At 46.7% G+C, this 27,886-nt stretch overlaps 1 protein-coding gene across 3 annotated transcripts in view; it reads right to left on the bottom strand.

Moving 5' to 3' along the window:
- The window catches only part of Phf2 (PHD finger protein 2), an 81,360-nt gene that overhangs the window by 17,899 nt on the left and 35,575 nt on the right, over positions 1 to 27,886 (bottom strand). For all 3 annotated transcript variants that reach the window (XM_050144182.1, XM_050144183.1, XM_050144181.1), the window contains exons 2-8: positions 15,027 to 15,112; positions 11,520 to 11,634; positions 8,016 to 8,176; positions 5,050 to 5,191; positions 2,508 to 2,694; positions 1,107 to 1,269; positions 34 to 121 (exon numbers count right to left, since the gene is read on the bottom strand). In XM_050144182.1, the coding sequence (XP_050000139.1) occupies positions 34 to 121; positions 1,107 to 1,269; positions 2,508 to 2,694; positions 5,050 to 5,191; positions 8,016 to 8,176; positions 11,520 to 11,634; positions 15,027 to 15,112 (942 nt within the window). The remainder of the gene's footprint in view (positions 1 to 33; positions 122 to 1,106; positions 1,270 to 2,507; positions 2,695 to 5,049; positions 5,192 to 8,015; positions 8,177 to 11,519; positions 11,635 to 15,026; positions 15,113 to 27,886) is intronic.

Below are 27,886 nucleotides of genomic sequence, written 5' to 3'. Positions count from 1 at the left end.
CCGTTGGGCAGACAGCACTGCAGGAGTCCCTACCTCATCTGCATCTCCACACTGAGGCTGTGGAGGAAATGTCCAGCGAAGGCCAGGCAGTCCACGGGCGTGAGTGTGGCATATATCCAGCCTGAGGGAGACATGCAGAGCTGTGGCTAGCTTCTACCTTCTTCCCATAACTGCTTTCGCCTTCCCCACTCACCATGGACTACAGCTCCTACCATCCCAGGCCTTGCCTCATTGTTCCTCCCTGCTTGGGCCAGGTAGGAACCTCTGAGAAAGACGGAGAGCGGAGTGTGTCTGAGGTAACACCCCAGTACCAGACAGATAGAAACTGAGGCTTCGGAGCCAACCAGACAGTCAGGACACCCCCGGACAGCCCAGCATCAGGAGAGGGAGCCCAATCTCAGACCTGCCCACACAGGGGTGAGAAGAGGCAGGGCTGGAATTGTCACTCTTCCTAGAGGCTGAGATTTGTCTCTAAGTTATTCCAGGGGGATGGAGCTTGGGCCAGAATCCAGAGATTTGGGAGGGAGGCCTCCCAAAGTAAGTGTGAGGATGGCTTCAGGGAAGGGAGATCCTAGAGCCAGAGGCAGAGGCTGAGTTCAGTCAGGTTCTGGGGCCTCATTTGGATCCTGATTTTAAACAAAAAGCCATATACATAATCATAAGGAAAGGTCCCAGCTCCTGCATGGGACAGTGGGGCCTGCGCCCCACACTCAAGATGTGGTCAAATTACTTTAGAGGAAAGGAGTCTTTCAGAGTGGACTCTTCAGCTCTGGGATTCACCCTCCCAGGAGAACCTGGCAATCTCAGCTGCTCAGGGCATACTTTATTATATTAGTTTAAGCGTTCCTTAGGAACACTTCTAATACCTACCCTCCTCCTCCAGAGCTACTGACTGAGCCAGGTCTCCCATGCCAAAACCAGCTGCCACACAGCCCTGAGGAAACCTGGTGCTGGCTAGGGCAGGTCCACCACCTAGGCCTCCTGCTGTGAAAGGCCCACTGCTGGTCCTTCCATAAGGGTTGGGCCAGCCAGGGACAGCAAGACACTCCAGCATGAAGAATAGGCAGTGAGTATGACAGCCATCAGCCGGGGTCCTGCATACTCACCTGAGGGGATGAAGAGGGTCTGTCCCTGCTTGACAGTGCACTTATAGCACTTGTCCACCTGGTCGGCAAAGAACATCTCACTGTGGTTGGAGGCTGACCGCCAGCGCTCATACAGGGAGATGTTGGCTGAAGCTGGCCGGATGAGATAGAAGATCTTCTCCCCCTGCAAAAAGAGCCCACTGGTAGAGCCACAAGACCAGGGATGTGGGGCAGAGGCCACCTGGTGCTGGGCTGCTGAGGTGGAAGATAATCTGCTGGGTGTTAAGGATGTTGGGTGGGGGCAGAGCCCACAGGGTGCTGAGGATGCTGAGTGGGGCAGAAGTCATAGGGAGCTGGGGAACACTGGGATAGATGGAGACCCCCAGGGTTCTGGTAACATTACGAATGGGGTAGAATCTACAGGTGCTAGAGACTCTTTCCCAGGGAATATAGCCTACTAGAAGCTGGGCACAGAGGCAGGCAGCAGGGTCCACCAGTGCTAGGGACAATGGGCGCCCTTCTCAGCCTGCCGGGGTCAGGTGATGGGTTCTGACCTGAAAAGCATCCTTACAGGCTCGCCACTCCCACCTGCAATACTGTGTTAATTTTGGAAGTCTGCCTGTTAGGGGAGGTTCTAGGTGTGTGAGCCTGATATGGTCAGGAGCAGCACACACATTATTCCATGGCACCACAAATCCCATGTGTGCCCGGGGGTAATAAAAAACGCAAACTGCCACGCAGCAAGTCTTTAACAGCTCTGCTCTCGAGAGCTTCAGGGCTTCCAGACTGGACTAATGATAGACATCATTTCCCCTGTGGTCATGTGCGAGCCCGGCCAGGCTCTGCACCCAGAGCAGAAAGAGCCTCATCCTCATGCTCTGGGAACAGACACCATGATGACTTCTTAGAGTCTCACAGAGCCAGAAAGGGTGTGAGTCCAACACCTTGGTCCAGCACAGCTAGTCTGCAGATGTATAGTTGCTGCCGGCAGAGCCCAAGCTCAGGGTTTCTGTTGTTCTATACATCTTGTTCTCTTGAGTCCCCCTTTGCCTCCATGATAAGCCCCTCAACCCTCCCTACTGGCTCAGGTACCCACCATCTTGCCTGCAGATGTCAGTGTAGTTGCTGAGAGGTCTTCCCAGCACCTCTGCACTCTACTTGGGGCATTAGGTGACCCAGTGGCCTCCCATAATTGTTAATGAGCCCTAAGGACATTAGAAACAGGAAATACATATATGTCACTAGTACCTCTACCCATACACATCTAGTGGGCTTCCTGCCCCAGAACTGGCCATCCCAGTATTCCCCCTACACTGGAAATGGGTAACTTCCTGGCCACAGACAGGGCTTGGAGGGGCTGTAATCTTGAGGACAGAGAATAAGAGGCAAAGGGTGAGCTATGTTTTGAGAGATGTGGCTCACCTTGAGGACATGGTACCAGGCTGAGGCACCCCCAGAGTCTATGTGGAAGTCGGTGTAGCTGTCCTTCACACAGATCAGGCAATACTTGGTCACCTTGGGCTTGGCCAGCAAGGCGTCATCAGGCCAGTAGTTTTCCACCCACGACAGTTTCTTCACAATGTCAGGTGGCTCCACAAAGCTGGACATTCTGGGGCCATAAAAGGAAGCAGTCAAGGAATGGGGCCCAGAGCTTCCATTTTTAATGCATTCTAAGGTAGGAACAGTACAAGGCTCCTTCCACATGCTACCTCGTAAATCTGCAGGCCCTGGGCAGCCATCTCACTTTATAGGGGAGTAAACCAAGAGCTCCAGAGGGTGGAAGTAGTCCAGTCACTTGTGTGGGGCTGCGGAGGCCACAGAGGATATTGTCTCTACCCCAGGAAGAGGGGTGAGCCTTTAAAGTGGCCCACTAGAGTTGGTATCACAAGATTCTCTGAAGAAATGTTTCTTACATGGCCCAGTGGCTCCTGTACCATTTGAAGAAAAGCCACCTCTCTCTGGGGCAAACATAGGCAGACCAGAGACTCCCTGTCACATTTAGTTGCTGTCAAATCAGCTATGTCACTTTCAGGGAAGACAGGAAAAGGCAGAGGTGACCTGGTGTGTTGGTTAGTTTCTTTCAACTTTACACAAGCCAGAGTCATCTGACAAGAGGGAACCTCATTTGAGAAAATGCCTTCATCAGACTGGCCTGTAGGCAAGCCCCACAGCGTTCTTCCATGGCCTCTGCTGCAGTCCCGTCTCCAGGATCCCTCCCTGACGTCCCTGCATGATGGACCATAGCTATAAAATGAAATAAACCCTTTCCTCCCCAACTTGCTTTTGGTCATGGTGTCTTTCACAGCAATAGAAGATAATCTAATACACCTGGGGTTTATTGAAATGTCAGCCCCCATGTGCAGTGACAGAAAAGCTGACTTAAATGTTCTTGTTGCCTTGGGCCACACAGGGTCTGTCATGCCTCTACACCTAGCCCCACAAATCTCTACTTTGCCTCTGTTGAAGTCTACATACACCCTAACCAGGCTGTCTGGAGTAGTTCCCTATAACCTGATCCTCTGTGTCCATCTTACATATGAGACAGCCTTTCCCATACCTAGGTAGGACTCCAGCACCCCTGACAACCCCTAGTCCCTAACCTCCTTCCACACCCTCAATATGACCCATGCAAGTTCTGCAGTTGGGGACTACCTCTCTGTGGGACAGGCACTGTATATGTCCAACTCTGCTGACCCCCACATTCAGTGTGCATGAACAATCCCTCCCAGGGACCCCAGGGAACTCATGCCTCCTTCTGTAGCAGATCAATAAAAACCCTCATTCGGATGAAGCCTAGGACCCGTAAAGGCCATCAGTCCCCAGGCTCCTCTCCCTGTCTGTGCTCTCTGATCTTCATGTGTGTGACCTCCAGGCTTGCTATGTCTCTCCTGGCTAGTGTACGGGAGCTCCCCACCTCCATGAAAATGCCACCAAGAATCCAGCCTGGTCCTGCTGTCCCAGCCTCAAGCAAGGGCAGAGACTATACATAACTGACCCACAGACACCCCATCCCACAGGGATCATGCTAATAATAACACCCGGGACTCTTGGGACACCTGTGAGTGGCCTCATAAGTTGAGGCAAGTAGTAGGCCTAGGGGAGAAACAGAGCAGCCACCATGTAGGTGTGCACACAAAGGTTTTGGTACATGTGGCGGTGTGTATATAATGGAAGTGTTGAGTGTGGTGCCAGTGAGAGTCACAGTGTGTTGAGAGTTTCAGTCAGGAGGGAGCTGTGTGTTCATATAATGAATATGTTGCAGATATCCAGACCATGTCTCAGGATACTGTGTCTCAGAGTGTTCATGAGTGTGAATGTCTAAGTATGTCTGTCTTGAGTGTGCCTATATCTTGTTCTGAGCATGTCATGATAATAGGTGTGTCAGTGTGCTGCTTCAGTGTGACATGAGAGTATGTCCTTGTGCTGTGCCTCAGTGTGTCCCTAGGCATGCATGAGTGTATTATGAGTGTGAACAGGTGTGTGCAGTGTTAGGAGTGTATGTTACAGATTGTGCCTCTGGGTTTGCGTGTCATCTCAGCACACCATCGCCGTGTGTGAGGAGCATGTGCCTCTAGAAGGGCCTCATTCATACTGCCTCAGAGGCTTTCTCTGGGAGTGGGGTGGTTTCCTTTTTGCTTCTATTTCATCTGAGTTGTTGCAGCGCTTTAAGAGAAAGGAGAATCAAGCCTGCATGGTGATTTCTGGGCAACTCACAGGACAGCAGCAGGCCACTCAGAGTAGGACACCAAGTCAGGCCTTGCAGCCTCTACCCAGGGCAGAACCCCAAGCAAGGCCTCACAGTCCCCACACCAGAGTAGAACACTGAACCAGGTTTCACAACCCCAAAACCCCATGCAAGACCCAGAGTCAGCCCTTAGAGTCCTGACACCATCCTGAGAACTGGAGACTGGGGACACTGACCCTGAGCCAGCCCACCAAAGCCCACCCCAGAGCAGCCTCTCACCTGGTGTCTGAGAATTCGAGGTTGGTCACATTGAGGACACGCTTGCGGTTGGTGCTATAGTAATAGTCCACAAATTCTTTCAACTTCATTTTGCAGTCTTTCTGCTTTGTGACGTCTGTCACATCCACGCTTCTCTCTGGCCCTGGGGAGGAAGTGGGAAGACATGAGCATGCCAGGAAAGTACTATGGCCTCCCTAGAGGATGTGATGAGAGTGGACACTTACATGTCCTCGGTTGCCCTTGTACACTCTCCTGTGGGCAGTGCCCCCACAGAATAGATAAGGGTTGACCTTATCTCCTCTACCTACAATTGCTGTGGATTCAAGTAACCGATGCTCCTTTCTTGGACCTAGTAACATAACACTGTGAAGTAGTGAATCTCTCCTCAGGTAGAAAGACCATGTCAGCAAATAAATATACCGGTGCATAGTCAACATAAGTTGAAGATAACAACAGACATTTTGAAGATAACATCCAGAATAATATTAAAATCCAGGAGCCCTGCATTTCAAAGGCATTTGTTTGGTATGGCTACACAAAGGCTTGGTCCCACCCTGTGCTGCTATTTGGAGATAGAGAAACATTTAGGAAGTAGGGAGGATACTAGATCACAGGGAAATTCTGTGGAATGATCTTCTTGGACACTGTAAAGATTTATCACTCAAATTGGTTCAATAAAACACTGACTGGTCAGTAGCCAAGCAGGAAGTATAGGCCTGATAACCAGACTATGATGGGAAGGGGAAGGGCAGAATCAGAGGAGTCGCCAGCAGATGCAGAGGGAGCAGGAGATACATGGCAGAGCATAAATAAGAAACAAGGGTTAACCTAAAATGTAAGAGCTAGCTAGTAACAAGCCTGAGCTATTGACCAAGCATTTACAATTAATATAAGCCTCTGTATAGTAATTTGGAAAGCAGCTGCCAGGTATTTGGGAACAGGTAGATGGGAGAGAAATGCCCAATTACAGGGAAGTCCCTGGAGAGAATTGTAGGACCCTTGTTCCTTCTTCCTTTGCTTCCTCATCTCATGGGTATATTATATGATCAGTTTGCACCATCACACACAATCTTATTAGGGATGCAAAACTTTGGGACCCATGATTTATGGACTTGTAGCTATAGAACCATAAGTTCAAATAACCTTTCCCCCTTTGTAAAATGTTTGTCTCAAATATTTTATTATAGTGGTAGAATTCTAATACAGAACTAATATAGGCACCAACTTGCTGTTCTGATTAATCGATAACTAAAGGAGAGAACACTTATTTTGCCCTTTCTGTAGCTGATGAGGAAAAGCCGAAGCTCTTCAAATAACCAAGGATAGGAAAGTCATGAGCGAGAGAGGAAGAAACAATACAGAATGGACAGGCAAACATGCCCTTTGTACAGGTCAACAGTGGCTGCTCAAACACAAGGTGGAAGCTTCTGGGACATCTGTGGACAAGAAGCCTGGACACCAGGCCCCACTGACCATGGCAGCATCATTACAGGTGTGTGTTAGGCACTGTAGGTGTCCTCAAAGATGGAGGAGCACCCACTGGGAAGGGAGAGACACAAATCCTTGAGTGAGAACGCAAGGCCTGTAAGCCAGAGCTCATGGGAAAACACCCAGGACACAGAGAGCTGCTGGATGCCACAGCAGGGGCTCTGACAACCAATCACATCCTGGAGATGAGAAATTCTGTAGGACCCACAAAACTGACAAAATGGCAGGGGTGTGAGGCTGTCGCAAAAGAATATTTAAGGGACATGAAAACTCATGGGTCCTGTTTAATTCTGAGTCAAATGACCCAATGTAAAGAGTCTTTTGTATTTCTGGAGATAAAACCCAGAACTTTGCACATGTAAATGGGTGCATTGTGCATATCATGTATGTGAATGCAAGTGTGCATGTGGAGGTCAAAAGACAACTCTCAGGAGTTGGTCTCCACTGTCTACTCTTTGATCTTTGTTGCTACATACTCCAGACTAGCTGGCTGTGAGCTTCTGGGTAACTCCTGTCCCAGGCTTCCATCTCACAGGAGGGGTGCTGGGATTATAGATGCACACTACCACATTAGCTTGTCACGTAGGTTCTGGGAATGTGAAACTCAGGTCATCATTACATGGCAAGCCTTCTCAGCAACTCTAAACAGGAATTCTCTGAGGGAACTGGGGAGAATTAGGTCAAAGTATAAGCATAGCCAACCTGCAGCCCACAGTCACATGTATCCCAGGATAGCCAAGAATGTGGCCCAACACATTTGTAGATGATAACATCATGTCACAGTGTCAGAAGACACCTCTGTGACTCCATCATGGAATTATCAATGTGGAGCAGTGACTGAATTGCAAGTATATTTAAAACCATTTTCAACTAGCATTGGAGTTCATGCGCAAAATGATATAGTCAAACGTAGGTCTTCAAACACTTTAAGGGAAAAAAGTTAGGGGACGAGAAAATCAACCCACAACTGGTGGGAGGGTGTGGCCAACAGCCAGGTGCACAGGCTTGCTGTTTGTCTCTTTCTTTTGTGTATTTAAAGTGTTCCACGTGTCAGGTGTGGTAGCAGAGACAAGCAGAGCTCTGTGAGTTCAAGGCCAGTTTGGTCTACATAAAGAGTTCCAGACCATCCAGAGCTACACAGTGAAGCCCTGTCTCAAACAAACAAATCTTCATGAAAGTCTTGGAGATGGGTCATTGGGTAAAGCAAAGTATTTACATCTTCTGAGCTCAGATCCTTAGCACTCATTTACAGTGGAGAGTGTGACCTGTGATGCTGCACTGGGAAAGAGAAGCGGGGACAGCCACAGAAGGATCACTGGGGCTCCAGGCTCAGTGGTAGATCCTGGCTCAGGAGCCTTAAGCCTTACCTACTCTCATCAGACAAGGATAAGGCCAGGGTGCTTATACACAGCACAGTTCCTCATCCCAACACCTCCCTACCCCAGGCTCCTATAAGATACACAAAGGACAGTACTCACCCACATAGTTCTCCACATCACTCACATAGAATGTCGGCGCAGGAACAGATAGGCCCAGTCCATCTTTCTTGGGGACAAGGATGGGTTCGGTGAAGCCATGCTCCTCCATGTAGCTCACAGTGAGCTGGCTGCCTGGTACACGGGACACCACATCTTCAGCACTGTGGAGAAAGGGAGGGTCCGGCACCTCAGGATACCTGGCTATGTGCCGCCCATGCTCCAGGAGGTTGGCCTGCCACAGCATCCTGAAAACTACTAAGATAGTTGTAGGCAAGTTTGTGGTGCTGATTCCAGCCACCCACCACTGAGAGCAAGGCACACAGGTCCACTGGTAACTGTGATGGAACATGGAAGGCAGGTACCACAATGATGAGAGACAGAAAAACTCTACTATGTTCCTGTATGCTGGCCACCCTTTCCACAGAGAGACACCATCACCTAGGTGAATCTCTCTCTCTCACCTTTCTCTCTCTTGCACTCCTACATGGCAAAAAGAAAGCAAAACAAATCCTTCTACTTCATCTTGTAGAATCTGTCAAAACTCACAAGCTGATCTAAAAATCCATGGACCACATGAGGGATCCAGAATAACAAACACAATCTTGAAAACATAGAGCAAAGGTTCAGGACCCACAGCTATTTACTCCACAACTTACTACAGGAGTCAAGTGTGCTCCTGGCACAAGAACAAACATGGACAGTACCTCGAATTTTGTTCAGACATAAATGAGGACACTTATGAGCAAATGATTTCAACAAAGATGGCAAGACCGTCTAATAGCAAAAGGTAGTCTTTCCAACAAGTGATATGGGGGGGGGAGTTAGATTTTACTCCATTCTATATGCAAAAATTAACTCAACATGTATCAAAGTACACACTAAATGCTACAACTACAAACCCTTTAGGAGAAGACAGGAAGATAAATCTTCATGATCTTGGATTTTGCGAAGGCTTTAGATCGCAACAAGAGTACAAGAAACAATTGGAAGATTAGATAAAACCAACAAATCAAAAGTGCTTTCTGCTTCAAAGGCCACCATCAAGAAAGCAAAAAAGACAAACTATGAGGCAGGAAGTCTCGCCAGTCATGCACAAGGAGTATGCATCGAGAATATGGAAAGAGGAGCTGGAGAGAGAATACTGCCAGATGGTAACTCCAGCTCCTGGGATCCAATGCCCTCTTCTAGACTCTACAAGCTCCTCTACTTATGAATATATAGGGCCACACAGACACAAACACATACACAGAATTCTTAAAAGGCATTGCAATGTGCACAGAACCTTTACAGGTCAACGACACAAATATTATTTTAAAAGGTGTAAGGGGTGGTGCTGGAGAGATAGCTCGGTGGTTAAAAGCACTCACTGCTCTTGCTGACGACCCGTGTTTGGTTCCTAGTACCTATATGACAGCTCAAAACCACTCATAATTCCAGGTTCAGGAGATTTGCTGCCTTCTTCTGACCTCTATGGGCACTGAAAATGCACGTGGTGCACGCGCGCGCGCACACACAAACACACACACACACAGAGGCAAAACACTCATAAAGTAAATTTTAAAAACTTTGAATATGAGGCAAGATCAGTGAGATGGCTCAGCAGATAAAAGTACCTCCATGCCTGTTTATGCACATGAATGCATTTACACACATATGCAAATATATATAAATATAATAAACAATTTTAAAGTGTGAGGCAAAGGGCTGGGGGGATTCCATCGAGAGAGAGAGGGAGAGAGAGAGAATGAATGAATCATGCCAGTTAAACAACACCTAAGATTATACTCTGGCCTCCAAATGTAGGTGCACACGTGTGTGTACACACACAGTGTATGAGGCAAAGGATCTCAGTAGACTCCCTAAGAAGAGAAAAGCCCACATGTAAATTAAAAATTGTTCAACATCTCTAGTCATGAAAGGCATGCAAGTCAAAATATAAGAGACCACTTCACACCCACAGGACGGCTGGCCAGATCCAAAAGCTAGACAGGAAGGGGAGCTGGAGAACTCCCTCCTGTAGGCTGGCGGGAATGTCACATGATGCCACTGCCTTGCAAAGCATCCTGGTGGTTCTCAGACTATTACACACAGAATTTCCATCTGACCCAGGGACTGCACGCTAACAAATGGAAACATGACCACACAAAACGTGGATCTAAATATTTAGACCACAATTATTCACAGTAGTCAGAAAGCAAAAATATGAAAACAAAAACAGAAACAGCCCAAATGGCCATCAGCTGAATGATATAAACAGCAAGTGGTCCAGCCAGCCAGACAATGGGATATTATTCAACCAAAAAGAGAATGAAGTCCTGACAAATGCTACAATGTGGATGAGCCTTGAAAATAATCAGATTAAAAGAAGGCACCCAAATACTGGGTGATTCTATTTCTAGGAAATGTCTCAGATTTACACATGAGAAAATGGGCTCAGAAGGTAAAGGTGCCTGTGGATTCTCAAGGCCATGGGGAACGAGAAGTTGGCAGGATTTCTTTGTGGAGATGAAAGGCTCTGAAGTTGACTAATAAAGATGCACACACCTATGAGGATATGCACACTTGTGAGGATGCGCACACCTGTGAGGATGAGCACACCTGTGAGGATGCAAACACCTGTGAGGATGCGCACACCTGTGAGAATGTACACATCTGTGAGGATACAGACACCAGTGAGAATGCGCACACCTGTATGGATGCACACACCTGTGGGGAGGCACACGCATGTCAAGAGCTCCTGACTTTCAATGAATGTGTTATAGTTAGTGAACTACATCTCAGTGAAGGTTGGGGAGCTGGGGGAGTAGCACTCAGCTCAGAGGAGCCAGGGTAAACCATTGATCAGTTAATCATGTGACATCACATAATAAGCATCAAAAGAAACCCAGCAATTGAAAACTCTCTATGCAATGACACTAGTAAGAGAGAAATAAAGATTTCTATCAGACAAACAGTACCAGCCTCACAACTGTGGGTGACCCAGAACAGGTTCCTGAGACTGCTCTTTGCCTACTTTTTTGCCAGAACTCAGACAGAACAAGTGTATAGGCAGTAGAGGGAAGGAAAGGCCTCTACCATGTGGCGAGGGCAGAGGCAGGTGGCCAGAAAACAGGACGGAGAGTGGTACTTTCCACCCAGAGCAGCGCCAATGTGTGCCCTCAAGAGGTGCACACACAAGAGAGAAGCGACCTGTCTATGGAAGGCCTGACGCTCCTGCCTCCCCTAGAAGGGGAGTCCCCAGTAACAGTAATGTGTACTGAGAGGGACAGTACACACAGCCTTGTGTGCAGCGATCAGAAGATGGGGAAGGAGGCAGGATTTCCATGGATGGGTCCACCCGGCAGACAGCACTGCCTGGACCCCACCACCTGTGGAAGATCTGCCCAGCTGAGAAAAGGCAATCATCCGTAGAAAACACTTTACCTGGAAAGGCCCAACCACCCAATGAAGGACCACCACCTGGGTAAGAATGGCTGGTCCACCTGCCTGAGAAAGATCACCTACCTGGGGAACGTTCGACTTCGCAGCTCCTTGATGAAGAGCTGGCTGCCATTCTGCACTGGCTTCATGTCTGGCATCTGCCCGGGGCCATGTTTGTGCCAGGTCCGCTTTTTCTTGACTGTAGAGGAGACACAAGATGGGTCTGTTCCAAACACAGCTGCCACCCAACTTTGGAGGCCCCTACACTATAAGAAGACATCCCCCTGGGCACCACAGGGGGCAAAAAGGAAGCTAGGGAGCTCGCCAACACAGCAAACTCAAAACCTCTCCCACAGACCCTGCCAGCCCACATTCACACCTCCTTATCTTCATCCCTGTTCTCATAATGGAGGTCAGGCTTCCACGCCAGCCCTGGCCTTCCTCACTCAGGTGACTCTTAGAAGGTGCTCGCCATCCCACAATGGGGGACTCATTCTGCTTGTCCTCCACAAAGAGTTGTCACCTTTCTGCCAGGACCTTTCCTTTCCAACACCTCTTTCCCCACCTTGCAGCCAATGTGCCATGAAGATGGCCGGAGGCACAGGGATGTCATGCAGGCCCTGGTACTGAAGTTGCCATGCCCTCTATGAGCAACAGAGGGCAGTGCTGGGAACACCCGGGCTCCCACCGACATCACGGGCCCCCAGCTGAGTGTGTTCTGCCACAGCGCTGTGGTGGCAGAACAGCACTGTTCCTTTGGCCTCTGTCACATCAGGCACCTTGCCAGGCTCATGTCCAGGAGCCTGAGACTCCTGTACTAGATTTTTCTTGGTCAAATAAACCTGTCTGATGCCTTAACCAAGACCCACTTGGCCAAAATCACCTCAGAGAACACACAGAGACTATGTGGGGTTGAACCTTAAAACCCACACCCCTGTTGCTTAATGAAGAAAAAGCAGCGTGGGAGGCCCCGGCTCCTGCTCTTCACGGTACCCACCACTGCAGGCCCTGCCTCAAGCCAGGGTAGAAGGAACAAGAAGCAGGAGGAAGGTTTTCAACCTCAAGTCGGCTCCTAGTACCAGCCCCAGGCTGGAGCTCTCCAGGAGCATAGGAGGCCTTTTGTCACCGAGGCTTTGGAGATGGAAGTGTGACTAAACAGCGTCACAGACAGCACTACTCAGTGTTCATAGGCACTCAGCTCAAAACCAAGAGTGGTAGAGACTCGCAGAGAAAGGACTAGGACTTTGGACCGTGGTGTTTGAAGGAGTACAAGCCTCTCAATAATATCAGGAGTCTAACCCCAGTGTTTACACAGTCGCCTCTGAGCACACACAAATGGACATATGTGCCCCAGAGCCTTATGTTGAAATCTTTAGTCCTCAAGGTGATTAGGAAGTGGGGCACCTGAGAGGAGACTGAGTCATGGAATTGACATCCAGGTGATGGAGAGAGAAAGCACAGGAGGCTCCCTCACCCGCTACCCTGTGAGAAGATGCTAGAGGGGCTAGCACCTTGATTTTGGTCTCTGTCACCAGAATGGCACAAAATGAATCTCCTGCTATTCAAGCAACCCAGCCTGTGGCAAAAAGTGACAAACAAACATGCAGGTAGGCATGCAGGTAAAACTGCAGGCATCTTATGTGCATGTCACTCCCTAGGAGCTGGTGGTAGGAATGGGAACTGGAGCTGGTACTTGGGCCATGGTTGACTGTGGAGCCTCTGCTCAAACTCCAGTCAAGCCCAGGGACTGAGTCTTGGTGAGGCGGTGCACATGCCTTTCTCAGTGGGTAGGTGGTTGACACCGTGAGGATGCCTGGCAGCACCAAAAGAATCAAGCTGTTCGTCACTGATCCAACACTCATCAACACTCAGTCCCACACCACACCTACATTCTACCCTGAGCAGACTCAGCAAGAGCCCCCATGTCAGGACCCCTTCAAACATTCATGACTGCTGAAAGAGGCTCAACCCCAGTTTCCAACTTCTTCTTCCTCACAATCTAGAGTCTCTTAGAAATGACTCCCTGAGACACCATGAACCATTCAGGGTGACCCTAACATCTTCCAGATCACCTTCACTAGGGACTCTGGGATGAGCACACACAACCTTACCCCACCCCTCCTTACGAACATGCCTGCTGGTATCTTTTGATCCAACCCTGCTCTGCGGTGACCCCACCTCCCAGGCCCCACAGGACAGCTCTGGGTCCCAGTGGAAGCTCTCCATATCTGTCTCATTTCTTATATAAAGGTAAAGAAGACCCTGAGCTTAACAAGGTGCCAGGAGAGTGAGAACACTCCTTCCTGTCCTTATTGTCAGTGACTTAGAGACACTCTGGGCACAAGTATGTCTGGGGAGGTCTGGAAGGTGCTTTAGGAGTCTTGAACTGGCAGATACTGAGTACAACCAGAAACCAGAGCTGCCCCATTATCCAGCAATGTGCACTCTAGAACCACGCCCTAGAAGAGCCAAGAGACAGCAGACAGAGCCCAGGAACAGGGAGATCCCACCCACCTAGCACCAGCCTCACCAGGAGTTAGGCCAGGCTCCAATGTTCCCAGAGTCTCAGATAGGTCTTGGCTCACTGAACAGGAGTGTGGACCCTCCATTTCCCCGTCCCCATTGCCTGTATTCCACGGTTAGCTGAGTACTCTGGTACTGGAGTCCCCTCCCACTTCCTGAGTTGCCTGTGTCTTTCCCATTGACTGTATCCCCACCTCACTGCCCCTACCCCACTGTCTGCATCTCTCTCTTCATCTCTCTGTGTTCACAGCACTTAACGCACAGAGGCAGGGATATGGTCTCTCGGCTTGCACTGAGTACCTAGGTGAGGGTCTCCTGAAAGGGGAGCGATGCAGTGACTATGAAGGGAGTTGGACACAGTCCCCTGTGACCCATCCTAATCCCCCAGCTCAACCAATCCAGCCTTGGGCATGGCATGTGAGCAGTGAAACAGCCAGAGTGTCTACCTGCAGTGTATGTGAGTATTTCTAACACCAACATAGGCAGGAGCCCTGAGGACAGAGGTAAGGTAGATACTCACTATACACACACACACACACACACACACACACACACACACACACGGCAGTCCCTGTGTTCTACAGGCCACAGGTCCACTCCCTACTTATAACTAGGGCTCAGCCTTGGAGTTCAAAGCCTACTTGGATGAAATTGCACAATATGAGCTGAGCCTACATCTTGGGTATTCCCTTAGCACCTGCTGCACAGCAGAACAAGGGTAGAAAGGAGAAACATCGGATACACAGCAACAGGCACTGTGGGATGCTGGGTGGGGTAAGCTGAGCTCCTAGAGGATGGATAGCAGAGCCATTCACAAACATACACATGTGTCTGGCTTGGCGAAGCTGGGGGCCCTGAATACCTCTTTTATCACCTGAGCCCCAAGCCCACACTTAACATGGGGTAGTCTATAGGTGCTAGGTGTGGCCCTTGCAAGGCCTTGGTGATGGTGGAGTCTGTGTGGCTGCCTCTGAGAGCAAGAATCAATCAGAAAGCAGTCAGCTAAGCTGGAGGGGTCCCCAGCACCAGAGCCACTGGGCTGTGACCTTGATAGGCTGAGGTACTTACGCGTGGACTTGCCATGGGTTTTCTCGCAGTTCGGACAATGATAAATGTCGATATCTGGTGCCTCCTCCTCTTCCACCCCAACACAGCTGAAACAGGAGGAGACAGATCATTATTCCTCTCACGGTCAGTCTCCCTCAGCCTTCCATCCATAAGCTCAGGGGTAGCCCCTGCTCACTGCTGGGGACTGAGATCAGTGGAGCTTTGTGCGACAGTTGTCCTTAGATGGGGAGGGGCGGAAGGGCTGCAGAGCTGCCCTCCTCAAACACGAATCTGCAGTGGGATCCACACGCAGATACAGGTGCTCACTATGAGGACCCAGCACTATGCCTCAGTGAGGACCACCTCCATCATCACCCTGGGAAGGCGAGGGGGTGTTAGGAGCCAGTGGCACAGCCCCTTATGAAAGCTTGGAAACAGAACACATCTGGGAAGACAGGAGAACCTTGAGCTACACCTCAACAATTTGCCCCACTCAGCTTCAGGAGATCAGGGCAAGGTTGAGGGACAGTGACCAGTGTGTCCCTTCTTCCCTCCCAGTTCTTCCAGGGCCTGAAACCTGCTCAGGAGGCAGCTACTGGCACCGATCAGTTGGCGCCCAAAAGCCCCTTAGAATGAGGACGGAATCAGAGGATGCAAGCCACAAGGCCAACAGGCTTCCACCATCACAAGCAGCAAAATGAAAACATGCTGCTCTGTTCTGACGCCTTCACTCTTTGGTTACAGGTAAGGAGAGGCCAGTAGAAGACAGTGAGAATCCAGTTGTGTGGCCAGACAGTTGGGACAGATGAATCCCCCAAGTGGAAAAGTCACTGAATTGGAAAACACACCAACACACCTTCCTGTGAGCAGACGCACAAACAAAGCCACCCGATATATTTTAAAGAAGCATTTCCTGAGGGCAGCCACGGAGTCTCCACTCAGGAAGGGCTAAGGGAACGAACTGTCTGGAAGTCACCAGGGTACTCTAGGAAGATGATTTTTTTTTTTGATTTTTCGAGACAGGGTTTCTCCGTAGCTTTTGGTTCCTGTCCTGGAGCTAGCTCTTGTAGGCCAGGCTGGCCTCGAACTCACAGAGATCGGCCTGCCTCTGCCTCCCAAGTGCTGGGATTAAAGGCGTGCGCTACCACCACCCGGCTAGGAAGATGATTTTTACATGGGGCAAACTCCACAGGTTATCAAAAGTCCAATACAGTTGCAGCTGTATTCAGTATGACTTTTAAAATATGCTCTTTTGTCTTTTTTTTTAAGTATGGCCTCATGATGTCTTGACTCATAGGGAACCACTGTAAATTTTATACCTATTAAAAATATGTAAGGTGAGCTGAGGAGATGGCTTAGTCAGGAAAGGGTTTGGCTGTGCAAGCACCAAGTTCTGAGTTCAGATTCCCAGAACTGATGCAAGAAAAGCGGGATGTGGTGGCATATGCTTACAATCCTGCATCGCAGAGATGCAGACGGGCATCTCCAGGGGACTCACTGGCTAGATAACCCACCCTAATCAGTGAGCTCCAGTCCCAATTAGGGACCCTATTTCCAAAAACAAGGTGAACAGCTTCTGGGAAATGATAACAAGGTTGACCTTTGTCAATCCTTTTCCTGACTTTTTGTGTCCCTCCAACACCACCGAGGGGCAGCATATCTCTGAATCTGAGCTTGTTTTCCCAAATGAGAACCTTTGTTGTTGTTGTTTTTCCAAGACGGCTTCTCTGTGTGGCCCTGGCTCTCCTAGACTCGCTCTACAGACCAGGCTGGCCTGGAGCTCAGAGATCTGCTTGTCTTTGCCTCTAGTACTGGGATTAAAGGCGTATGCCACCACACCCGGCATTAAATAAGGACTTGGGGAGGGAGTAACAGCAGAAAGAGTCAATCAGATCAAAGTTTACAAGCTCTCACCTAGACTGACCAGACAAAACGAAGAAAGATTACTGAAACCAGACTTATTTATAGAGCAACAATTAGGTAGCCGAGGTGAAGTGGACACATTCCTAGGAACACATAAACTACAAACAAGCAATTCAAAAACAGCAGAGTGAGTTGTAACTCAGCAGCAGAGCACATGATGAGCACATCTGAAGCTGGGATTGATTCCCGCCACCCAACAACACATATGTACACACAGTGATGAAACAGAGAAAATGAACAGATCTGTAATAAGACATTGTGTCATTCCTCAAAAACTTCCCTCAGAAAACTCCAGAGACCAGCACGATGGCTCCGGGGGTAAAGGTGCTCACCACCAAGCCTGATAACATTACTTCAATTCCCTGGACCCAAAGGGTGGAAGAAGGAAACAGACACCTGCCAGTTGTCCCCCAACCTCCACATGTGTGCCTGATATACACCTGTGTGCAAGTATGGGCGTACACACACACACAAAATGAATAAAGTAATAAAAAGGAAAAGCCCAGAAGCACTGCTAGTGAATTCTATAAAAAATAATAGCAATCCTTCTCAGAAACAAATTGAAAAGAAAGTAATATTTCTGACCCACCCCCTCTTTTCATGCTAGGAATGAATATAGGGCCTCAAATATGTTAGACAAGGATTCTGTCATTTATCCCCAGCCCTCCTGATTCCTTTTATGAGAACAATAATATCTTGATTCCAAAGCCAGACAAAGGCATAAAAAAAAAAAACAGACCAACATCTCTTATTAATAGCAGTATAAAAACCCTCCACCAACTATACTGTAAAGTCCAGCAGCACACTAAGAGGCTGTATATAGTTCACAGTCAGGCAAGACTTATCACGGGAGTGTAAAGATAGTTCAACACATGAAATAAAGCAACACTTCAATTGCTGGAGCATCACATCTGACTACAAAAAAAGGGTGTGCCCTGAGGCCCCACCCTGGAGGTTACACAGCAGCAGGGATTGTGCAAGTCTCACCCACAGTTCACATGGCCCTTTCTCTCTCACATTCCTATTCTGGTCTTTCCCAGTCCTTCCCCAACCCCCATCTTCCCTAATGTGTTCTCACCTCTTATGACACAAGGAAGAACTATGTGAGTACCTCAACTGATGCAGAAAAAGATAGACCTATTCATAATTTCATTTATTTTTATTTGGGGGAGGGAGACAGTTTCTCTGCATAGCCCTGGCTGTCCTGACTGTCCTAGAACTGACTTTGTAGGCTAGGCTAGCCGTGAACTCAGAGATCTGCCTAACTCTGCCTCTTAAGTGGTAGGATTAAAGACATGTGCCACAACACCCGGCTCTTCGTGTGTGTGTGTGTGTGTGTGTGTGTGTGTGTGTGTGTGTGTGTGTGTGTGTAGAAAGAGAGAGAGAGACTAAGAATAGAAAGGAACTTCCTCTTCCTCGGCAAGATAAAGATATAATATAAAAAACTCACAGCTAATATTACACAGACTGATGAAAACCCAAAAGCCTTTCCCTAGAAGATCTGAAATGAGGCAGGTGTCTGCAGCTGCCACTTCTACTCAATGCAATGTCAGAAGTGCTGCTAGTCAGAATAATTAGGGGACAAAATTAAATAAAAAGCCTTCTAACTAACTGAAAAAAGTAAAATGATCTTTATTTGCAAATGACATGCTTAAATATACAGAAAATCACATGGAAACCCTCTATATAAAACATGCTAGCACTAATAAATAAAAGGGAAAGTTGTAGGGTGCAAGATTAACACACAGCACAGTGTTTCTGGACACTGGCAATAGATAATCAAAAAGAAAATGTAGAAATCAATTATATGAGCATCAAGGATAAACCATTTGGGGGAAATGTCCCTCAAACACAGGCAAGATTTGTACACTGATGAAACAAGGGTAAAAGCCAACTTTATACTCATATGGTATTGCGAAGGATCCCAAATAACCAAAGCAATCTTTAAAAACAAAAATGAAGAGAACATATACTTCACAACTTCAAAACTCACAACAAAGCCATAGTAACCAAACAATATGCCACTGTCATCTAGCTAGAAACAGACAAGCAGAATAGAATTAGACCCAGAAATAAACCCACATATCAGAGGTCAATTTATTTTTGACAAAGGTTGTAAGATATAAGGAAAGTCTATTCTCTCTCTCTCTCTCTCTCTCTCTCTCTCTCTCTCTCTGTGTGTGTGTGTGTGTGCGCGCGCGTGCGTGTGTATGTGTGTGTGTGTATAGTGGGTATTCATTTTGCCCATGACCTTGGACTCTCTGGTCCAATAGAGGCAGTGCTTCTTGTCTGCCTATATGTCCTCTTATAAGGAAGAAGAGAGGGTGGTAAAGACCAGGTTAGGTCGTGTGAAACAGCATGTGAATGGTCCCCAGCTTTCTAAGGACTCTGCACCTGGATTTACCATATCCTGTTCATGAGTATATGTTCCCTCTTTCAAATCTTAATAATTCTAGATACCCCTTAAACAGACACACATGGATTCTCTTAGTGTATGTGTGTGTGTGTTGTACTGTGTGCACATGGGTTTGCAGATGCACCCATATGAGCTCATGCATGGAGAGGCCAGAGCAGGACACTGGATGTCTTCTTTCATTACCCTCTGCTTTACTGTCTCCACTGAACCTGAAGCTCACCATTTTTATCTAGACTGGCTGGCCAGTGAGTTCTCAGGGTCTGCCTGTCTCGACCCCTTAATGCCCACCTGACACTCTACACAAAAACTAACTGAAAACAACTTGATCGACTAAATATAAGGTCTAAAATGATAAAATTATTAGAAGAAAACATGAATAAAATTTTCATACCTTTGGATCCAGCAATGGAGGACTAGAAATAACAGCAAAGGGGTAAGTGGCAGCAGCAACTACAAATGATAAACTGGGCTTTATCAAAACTAAAAACTTCTGTGCATCTAAGACTGGGCCAGGCAACATTTCATCATGGGGGAGGTGCTCATGAAGTCCTGCCCCTTCCTGAGGGATTCACTGACAGCTAATGGTTACTAGGTAGGGAAGGGAGGACCATTTTCTTCAGTACTGTACCTTTGGTAAATTGTCTGTACCCCTGTAAAGAACCCCTTCACCTATGCTTGTGTAAGAAATTCCAGTTAAACTCAGTGAGCCAAAAAAGGATGAGGAAGAGAGGGCTTGAAACTGGCAAGGACTTGTTGGAAATGAGAAGAGCTTAGATGGGAGAGGGAAAGGAATATAAGAGAGCGTGTGTGAAAAAGACCAAAGTTCATTATATGTATGTATGAGGCTGTCAAAGAATTTTTTCAATTCAATTATAAAACACTTTTGTACATTAAAATACACCGTTGAGAAAGAAAAGGCCACTTACAGGATGAGAGAAAATATTTTAAAATTACATATCAGGTAAGGGTCTAGCATCCAAATCCATAAAGAACTCTTATAGCTCAATAATAAAATAATCTAATTTTAAAATGAGCAAATGACTCAAACAGGCATTCCCCCAGAGACGATGAATACACAGCCATAGGCACAAGAAATGACACTGAACGTTCAAGTCATTAGCAAAGTGCAACTCAAAACTCCAGTGAGATGCAACTTCAAATCGTGGGCTGTGGAGAGATTGTGACCCTTCCATAATTTCCTCACTTAAGAAAAACGTAAAACAGTGCAGACACAGAAAAAAAAATTGATGGGTTTTTGATCCTACTGCACATATTGGCTTTGTGGGAGCCTAGGCAGTTTGGATGCTCACCTTACTAGACCTGGATGGAGGTGGGTGGTCCTTGGACTTCCCACAGGGCAGAGAACCCTGATTGCTCTTTGGGCTGATGAGGGAGGGGGACTTGATTGGGGGAGGGGGAGGGAAAGGGGAGGCGGCGGTGGGGAAGAGACAGAAATCTTTAATTAATAAATAAATAAATAAATAAATAAATAAATAAAAAACATTGATTTCCTCATAAAATAAACATAAAGTGACATATGAGCTTGCCATTTTACTCAGCTACATATCTAAGATCTAAGAATTGGCATTCCATCAATGCCCTATTCACAAAAAATAGTGGCATGTACAGTAACCAAAGTGGGTAAGGCATCCAAAATCCAAGGACAGGTAGATGGATCAACAACATGTGACCACACACATAACACATTATTCGACTAAAGTTTACATATTCAGTAACACATATGGATAGAAAAAACTAGATTACTGGGGGGGGACGCCCAATACACAGTGCTAATACTTAATAGCAACCCTCAACTAAAATGTCTATAACAGGTAAGTCAAGAGAGACACATGGCAAGTGAGGTGCAAGAGGGTGGGAAAGAAGGGATTTGGAGGTGCAACTTGATGGGAAGTGATATATGACCAAGGAACATTGGCATGGTGCCATAGAATATTCAAACCCACTGTGGAGCATCCCCACTGGCTTACAGAGTATTCACACCAACTGCAGAATAGTTACACTGGCTACAGAGTATTCACACTAACTGCAGAATAGTCACACTGGCCAGAGTGTTCACACTAGCCATGGAGAATTCACACCAGCTATGGAACATTTTACACTGTCCAGAAAATTCATACCAGTCATGGAACATTCACACCAGCCATGAAAATTTCACATCAGCTATGGAGCGTTTTACACTGGCTGTGAAGAATTCACACCAGCCATAGAACAATCACACCAGTCATGGAGCACTCACCAGCCACAGAGCATCATACTGGTCATGAGCATTCACACCAGCCACGGAGCATTCAGATTGACCAGGAAGTCTTCATACTACCACAGAGCCTGTGCAAAGGGTCTGTCTCTGCCTTGCTTATCAGGGAATTCTATTCTGTAGGCCTATTTGTAGAATGAATTTGCTTAAAGAAAACCCAAGCATGACAGGGAGAAACCATACTGCCCTAAGCGTGAGGTGGGTCACTTATCGTTACTCGGCACTAAAGCCATGTGTTGTGCTGGGTACATCTCAAACACCCCTGTGACAATGCTCCGTGACTCTGTGACCTTCCTAGGGAACTCAAGGTTGGCTCTGTTTTTCCCAGAGGCAGCTGTACCGCTCTAAGAGGAAGGGAGAAGCCTTGGGCCCCTCCAAGTTTCATTGCCACCGTCATTTCACTTACAGGACACAGCAGAAATGTGACCAGGCTTTGAAGCAAACTGGAGCTGGGAGAATGAGTGGATGTGTGCTAAGAGTCAGGATGCCCATGACAACTGAACTGACAGGCATTTCAAGGGCTGTGTCTGGGAAATCTGACTTCTGACCCATTTAAAAGTATAAAGTCACATTTACAGGTTTATTTAAAACAGCATTTGTTAGAGAGAAGTCAGCAAGGCCCACACTTGGTATTCTAATTAAAGCCAGGTTGAGAGCTGGGTGTGGTGTACACCTGCCAGCCTGGCACTCTGAAGGCAGAAGCAAGGGAATCACCATAAGTTCAAGGCCAGCCTAGTTTATAGAGTGGGTTTTGGGAAAACCCAGAGCTATCTGGTTAGACCCTACCTCAAAACAGAACGATAAGACCAGGTGAGGGCTGGCTGCACACGTGCCTGAAAGTGCACCGGCCACTCCCACCCACACAGATACAGAGATAACATGCCTCCCAAAGCCCAATGGGGTCACCGCATCCCTCTTGGGCACAGTAATAAAGACAAATCAGGATAATAGAACAGCTTCCTGTTGCACCGAAAAACATCAGGAACCAAAATAAATGATCACTAGCAGATGAGTCACAAGCCTCTGACCTAGTGCGGAACTGTGTGTTGAGGGTGTAGCTGCGAAAAGACCATTTTCTGTATGAAAATCAGGTGAGGAAATGGTATCCGGCTGACTAGTGATAGAAAAGGACACACTGCAGTAAGAAACGCCCACTGGAACTTGCAGTGAAAAGGGTGTCGCCGCTGACTGTGTTCCTCAGCTGTCTGCCACTGTGACGAACACCTGAGAGCATCAACTGTAAAGGCAGAAGATTTGTTCAGGCTCGGAGTTTGAGTGGCCTTGGTCCAGAGTCACTCACCCACCTCTTTGGGCCTGTGGTACAGAGCATTACAGTGAGAACGGGTCACAGGAGAAGCCTGAGAGAGCTGTGGGGAAGAATGGGTATGCCTGTCCAGGACAGTACCCCAGAGACCCTTCTTCCTTCCACTGGCTTTCACTTCCTCAAGGTTCTGTCACCTCCCAACCACACAACAGGCTGGGACCAAGCACCCAACACACAAGCCTTTGGGGAGTGTAAGTATCCAAATGTTAACACTGATGGTGGAAAACAAGCACCCACATCAGTCTTAGCAGGAACCCCTGCCAGCATGAGTTCATGGGTGACAGTTGGCATTTTGCTTGTTTGTGTATGCACGAGGAATATGCGTGCACATGTTCAAGTGTAGGCAAGCATATGTGGGTGTGAGTGCATGTGTGTAAGTAAGCATGATTGCTCTCCACCTTCCTTTCTGAGACAGGGTCACTCACTGACTCGGTAGGCTGGCATGCCCGCCCACTCCAGAGAACCACCTATCACTCCACCCCAAGGTGGGGTTTCAGGTAGACACCTAGCTTTTAAGTGGATGCTGGGGACTCAACTTGAGACCCACTGCTCACACAGCACACACTTTAACAACTGAGCCACCTCCCTATCCCCTAAGGTTAGTATTTGTTAGCTTCTGCATCATGAAATGGAAACCCTTAGCGTTTATGGAGCTAGGGCTGGAACCAGGGCCTCTCGTGCTCTCAGCAGGTACTTTATTACTGAGTTATACCCGTAGCCCGTAAGATTTGTAATCATGAAAATCTGATTTTGTTCCAATCAAAGCTATCTGAATTTATAAGCATATATATCTATTTTAAAATATATTCTCTGTTTGAGTGTGGTGACACACACCTTTAATTCCAGCACTAGCGAGGCAGAGGCAGGTGGATCTCTGAGTTTGAGGCCCCTGTCTTAAAAATATACTGACACTCACAAATGAATCTTTACAGAATGCAAGCCAAAGCAACTGCTGGTACGTACAGACCTTTCAAAGAAGGTGGCTCAAGGCAGCAAGGATGCTCTTGAGCAGCAGAAGGAAGTGACTGTCACTCATCCAGCCCATACCTCTGGCTGGTGACTCAAGTTCATAAAACCTAAGCAAGAGACTTGGTTGGCCAGGACACTTTGACTCCTTTGACCAGCCACCATCAGCACCATGTGAGGGGACAAGTGTGAAGAGAGGTACTTCCCAAGGTACAACTCTGAAGCAATACAGCGTCAGTAACAGAGACCATGGAGCTCCAGGTGGAACACACTGAACCACGTGAGTTCAGCTTCCAGAAGAGACAGAGAAGAGGCATCGCAGGTATGTATGAAACACCAACCCTTCTGTGTGGCAGGATGTAAGTAAACAGAATGCTTATTTTCAAAACTGTATTTGCAAGAGAAAATGTAAAGCACACCAAAAGCAAACACAGACAAAAGCAAAATCCCAGACAGCAGAGGGCAAGGCTGCTCAGCGGGTAGGGCACTTGCTGCTGAGCCTGATGACTTCAGCTCAATACCTAAGATCCACAAGGTAGAAAGGGAGAGCCTACTTCCAAAAGCTGTCCCCTAACCTCCACATGTGTGAGCATGTATGCACATGTGCATATTCATACACGTGTGCATGCATGCACACTCAAACACAACGAGAAGACCTTGAGAAAAACCCATGGGCAGGAGGAAAGCTCCTTACCTACAAGAAACAAGATTTATATCCAATTTCTCAAAAACCATGGGACAACAAGAGTATATGGCAAACTATTTAAAGGGCTTGAAGAATTGGGGGAACATATGGGAATTTGGAGTCTAGCAATCTTTAAAATTCTCATGTGCATATGGTGGTCAGAGAGAGGCTTGCAGGAGCAGTTCCTTCCTTCCTCTGTGGGTTCTGAGGATGAACAAAGATCACTAATGAGGCCTGTGTGCAATGTCTCCTACTGGCTTAGCCAGCTCACCAGCTCCCTTGTCAATTGTAGTGGCATTTCAATTATATTTTAATAAATAAAGACTGCCTGAAGATCTGAAAATAAAGCAGTCCCACTGGTCAGCCTTACAGACCAGGTAATGGTAACACACACCTTTAATCCCAGTAGCCACAGTGACACACACCTTTAATCTCAGTAGCCATAATGACACACACCTTTTACCCCAGTAGCCACACTAGTTTGCCATAGAAACTGGATGGTGAATACCTTTAATGACAGTGGTGCAAGCCTTTAATCCCAGCCCTAGAGATATAAGACGGGGAAGACAGCTCTCAGACACAGTCTCCTTCTGAGATTCCTGGAGGTAGGATCGCCATTTTCAGACTAAGGTCAAGGTAAGACCCAGTGGTTGGCTGTTTTGGTTTTAGGATCTTCAGGTTGAACAACAATTTCTAACTCTGAGTTTTTATTATCGTGCATCAGTCAATTTAATTAATTAGTTTTTCTTTTTGAGATAGGAACTTACACAGCCCATGTTGGCCTCAGTATATATCCAAGTATGACCTTGAACTTTTGATTTTCCTGCCTCCAACTTTCAAGGGCTGGGTTCGAGGTATATAGCACCATGTCCAGCAAAACTACCCTTCAAAGATGAAGGAAAATAATCTCTATTTTATACAAAATTTGTGAGAACTAGTCACCAGTGAACCGTATTTCCAAGAAACGGTTTTTTCTTTTTCTTTTTCCAAGAAATGTTAAAAGCCTTTAGAAAAAAGAAAGATTATAAAAATTGAAAACTCAAATTATATAATGAAAGGATGCCATTAAAGTAACAAGTCAAAAGTTTTAATTCTCATATTCTTTAAATACTCATAACATTTATTTAGTGTGTGTGTGTGTGTGTGTGTGTGTTGGCAAGATGCACACGCATGTGTTGCCATGGCACCTATGTGGCTCCCACCGTGTTGGACCCAGGGATCAAACTCAGGTGGTCAGTTGGCAGTACTGCCTTCATCCACTGAGCCATCTCACTGACTTCTAGTTCTCATACTAGACCCAATTGACCCAACTGATAAGTATTTGTTCGAAATAATAGCAACAGTGTATACTGTGCCTGTTGTTTAAGGATATATCGAGTTAAAAAAAATAGCAATGTTATAAAGCATGGGAAGGAATCCTTAAAAGACCAAGAGCAGCTGGAGTCCTGCATGAGAGAGGACTTGGAGTAGTCATAAATGTACATTGTAAACTCAAAAGCAACGAAGTGTATCAGTAACCTTTTGTTGCTGTGATAAACACCAAGACTGAAAGTGACTTATGGGAGAGTTTATTTGGTTGATGGCTCCAGAGGAAGAGTCCATAATCTCAGGGAGTCATGGCAGCCAGCAGCCATAGCTGGAAGTTAAGAGATGACATCTTCAATCACAAACACGAAGTAGAAGTGGAGTGAGGCTACAAACTCAGAAACACACTACAGAGACCGCAGAAACACACTTCCTCTAGCAAGGCTTCACATCCTGCAAGTTTCACAACATCCCTAAACAGTGCCACCAAATGGGGACCAAGTGTTCAAATACATGAACCTATGGGGACATTCTCATTCAAACCACCACAGCAATCACTAAAAATGTTTACTTAGAAAATATTATTGCTACCCAGACAGGATGGGGGGGGGGACCTAAAATCCTATAATATGCTTAATTAAAACCAAAACGGAAATAAAAAAAAAAAAGAACGAAAGAAAAAAAAAGAAGAGAGTGGGGGGTATAGCTCAGTTGGTCAAGTGTGATACAATATGCTGACTCAGTTTAACCCCAGCACCCACATAAAAGGCTGCATGGTGGTACACTCCTATAACCCCAACACTGGGTGGTAGGGACAGGATCCCTGGGGCTCGTTGGCCATCTGGCGTAGCCAGTGAGTTCTAGTGAGTTCAGTGAGTTCAGTGAGACACACTGTCTCAAAAAATAAGGTAAAGAAACAATTGAGAAGGACATGTAATATAAACCTCTGGACATAGGCACAAAGGTGTGTGAACATCTACACATGCACACCTTTGCACAAACAAGCACATACACACAAATGTGTGTGTATATATACATAGCCATGAATAACAAACAGTAGTAGATGTAGTAAATAGTAACCCACTTGTATCAATAGCACTTTAAATATAAATAAATTTATATTAAATACCAATTTAAATATAAATAAATGTCCTAAATGTACTGATTAAAAGGCAGAGACCATTAGAATAGCTAGCAAAAATGAAAAGAAAAGACCCAACTATGTGAGGTCTAGCAAAAACCTACTCAGAGACATTAAATCAAACTAAATAATTCCATGCTCTCAGATTTCACTGACTCACCTGAAATGGACCGATTTCCTAAAACACACTCAGCTAAAATGCACACAAAGATAGACACTTGAGAGGACCTTTATTTTCTGAAGAACTCAATCAGTAATCAGCAACCTTCCAAAACAGAAAGCACCAGGCCCACATGAAGTCACTAGTGAATCACTTCTGATATTTTACAATACAATACAAGTCACACCTGTCCCTACAGTCTGTTTCAAAGAATCACAGCGAAGGGACTCCTTCCTAATACATTCCACAAGAGCAGCCTTACCCTAATACATAACTAGACAAAGATGTTACAAGAATCTGACCAGAATCTCTCATGAATACTGAATATAGATACAAAAATTTCAGTAAAATACTAGCAAATTCAACCCAACATTATAAAGAATTATATGCCATGATCAACTGGGATTAATTCCAGGTATATACAGCTGGTTCAACATTTGAAAGGAAATTTACATAATATAGCAACAGGTTAGAAAAAAAAATTACATAATGTTTGATACAATTCAAGACTCATGCATGATTAACTTTCAGCAAACTGGGCACAGATAGAAACTTGTGACAAAAAACATTTACCATGAACCAAAAACCCCACAGTGAGAAACCAGAATCCTGCCAAGATCAAGAAAATTATGATCTCAAGAAAAGGAAGGAAGGGAGAGAAGGAGGGAGGGATGGAGGGAGGGAGG

This window comes from Alexandromys fortis, unplaced genomic scaffold (assembly GCF_014885135.2).
Source record: "Alexandromys fortis isolate MF-2015 unplaced genomic scaffold, M_Fortis_MF-2015_v1.1 scaffold_1, whole genome shotgun sequence".
Taxonomy (NCBI): Eukaryota; Metazoa; Chordata; class Mammalia; order Rodentia; family Cricetidae; genus Alexandromys; species Alexandromys fortis.
Note: the sequence above shows the minus strand (reverse complement) of the source record. Positions and strands in the feature narration are given on the sequence as shown.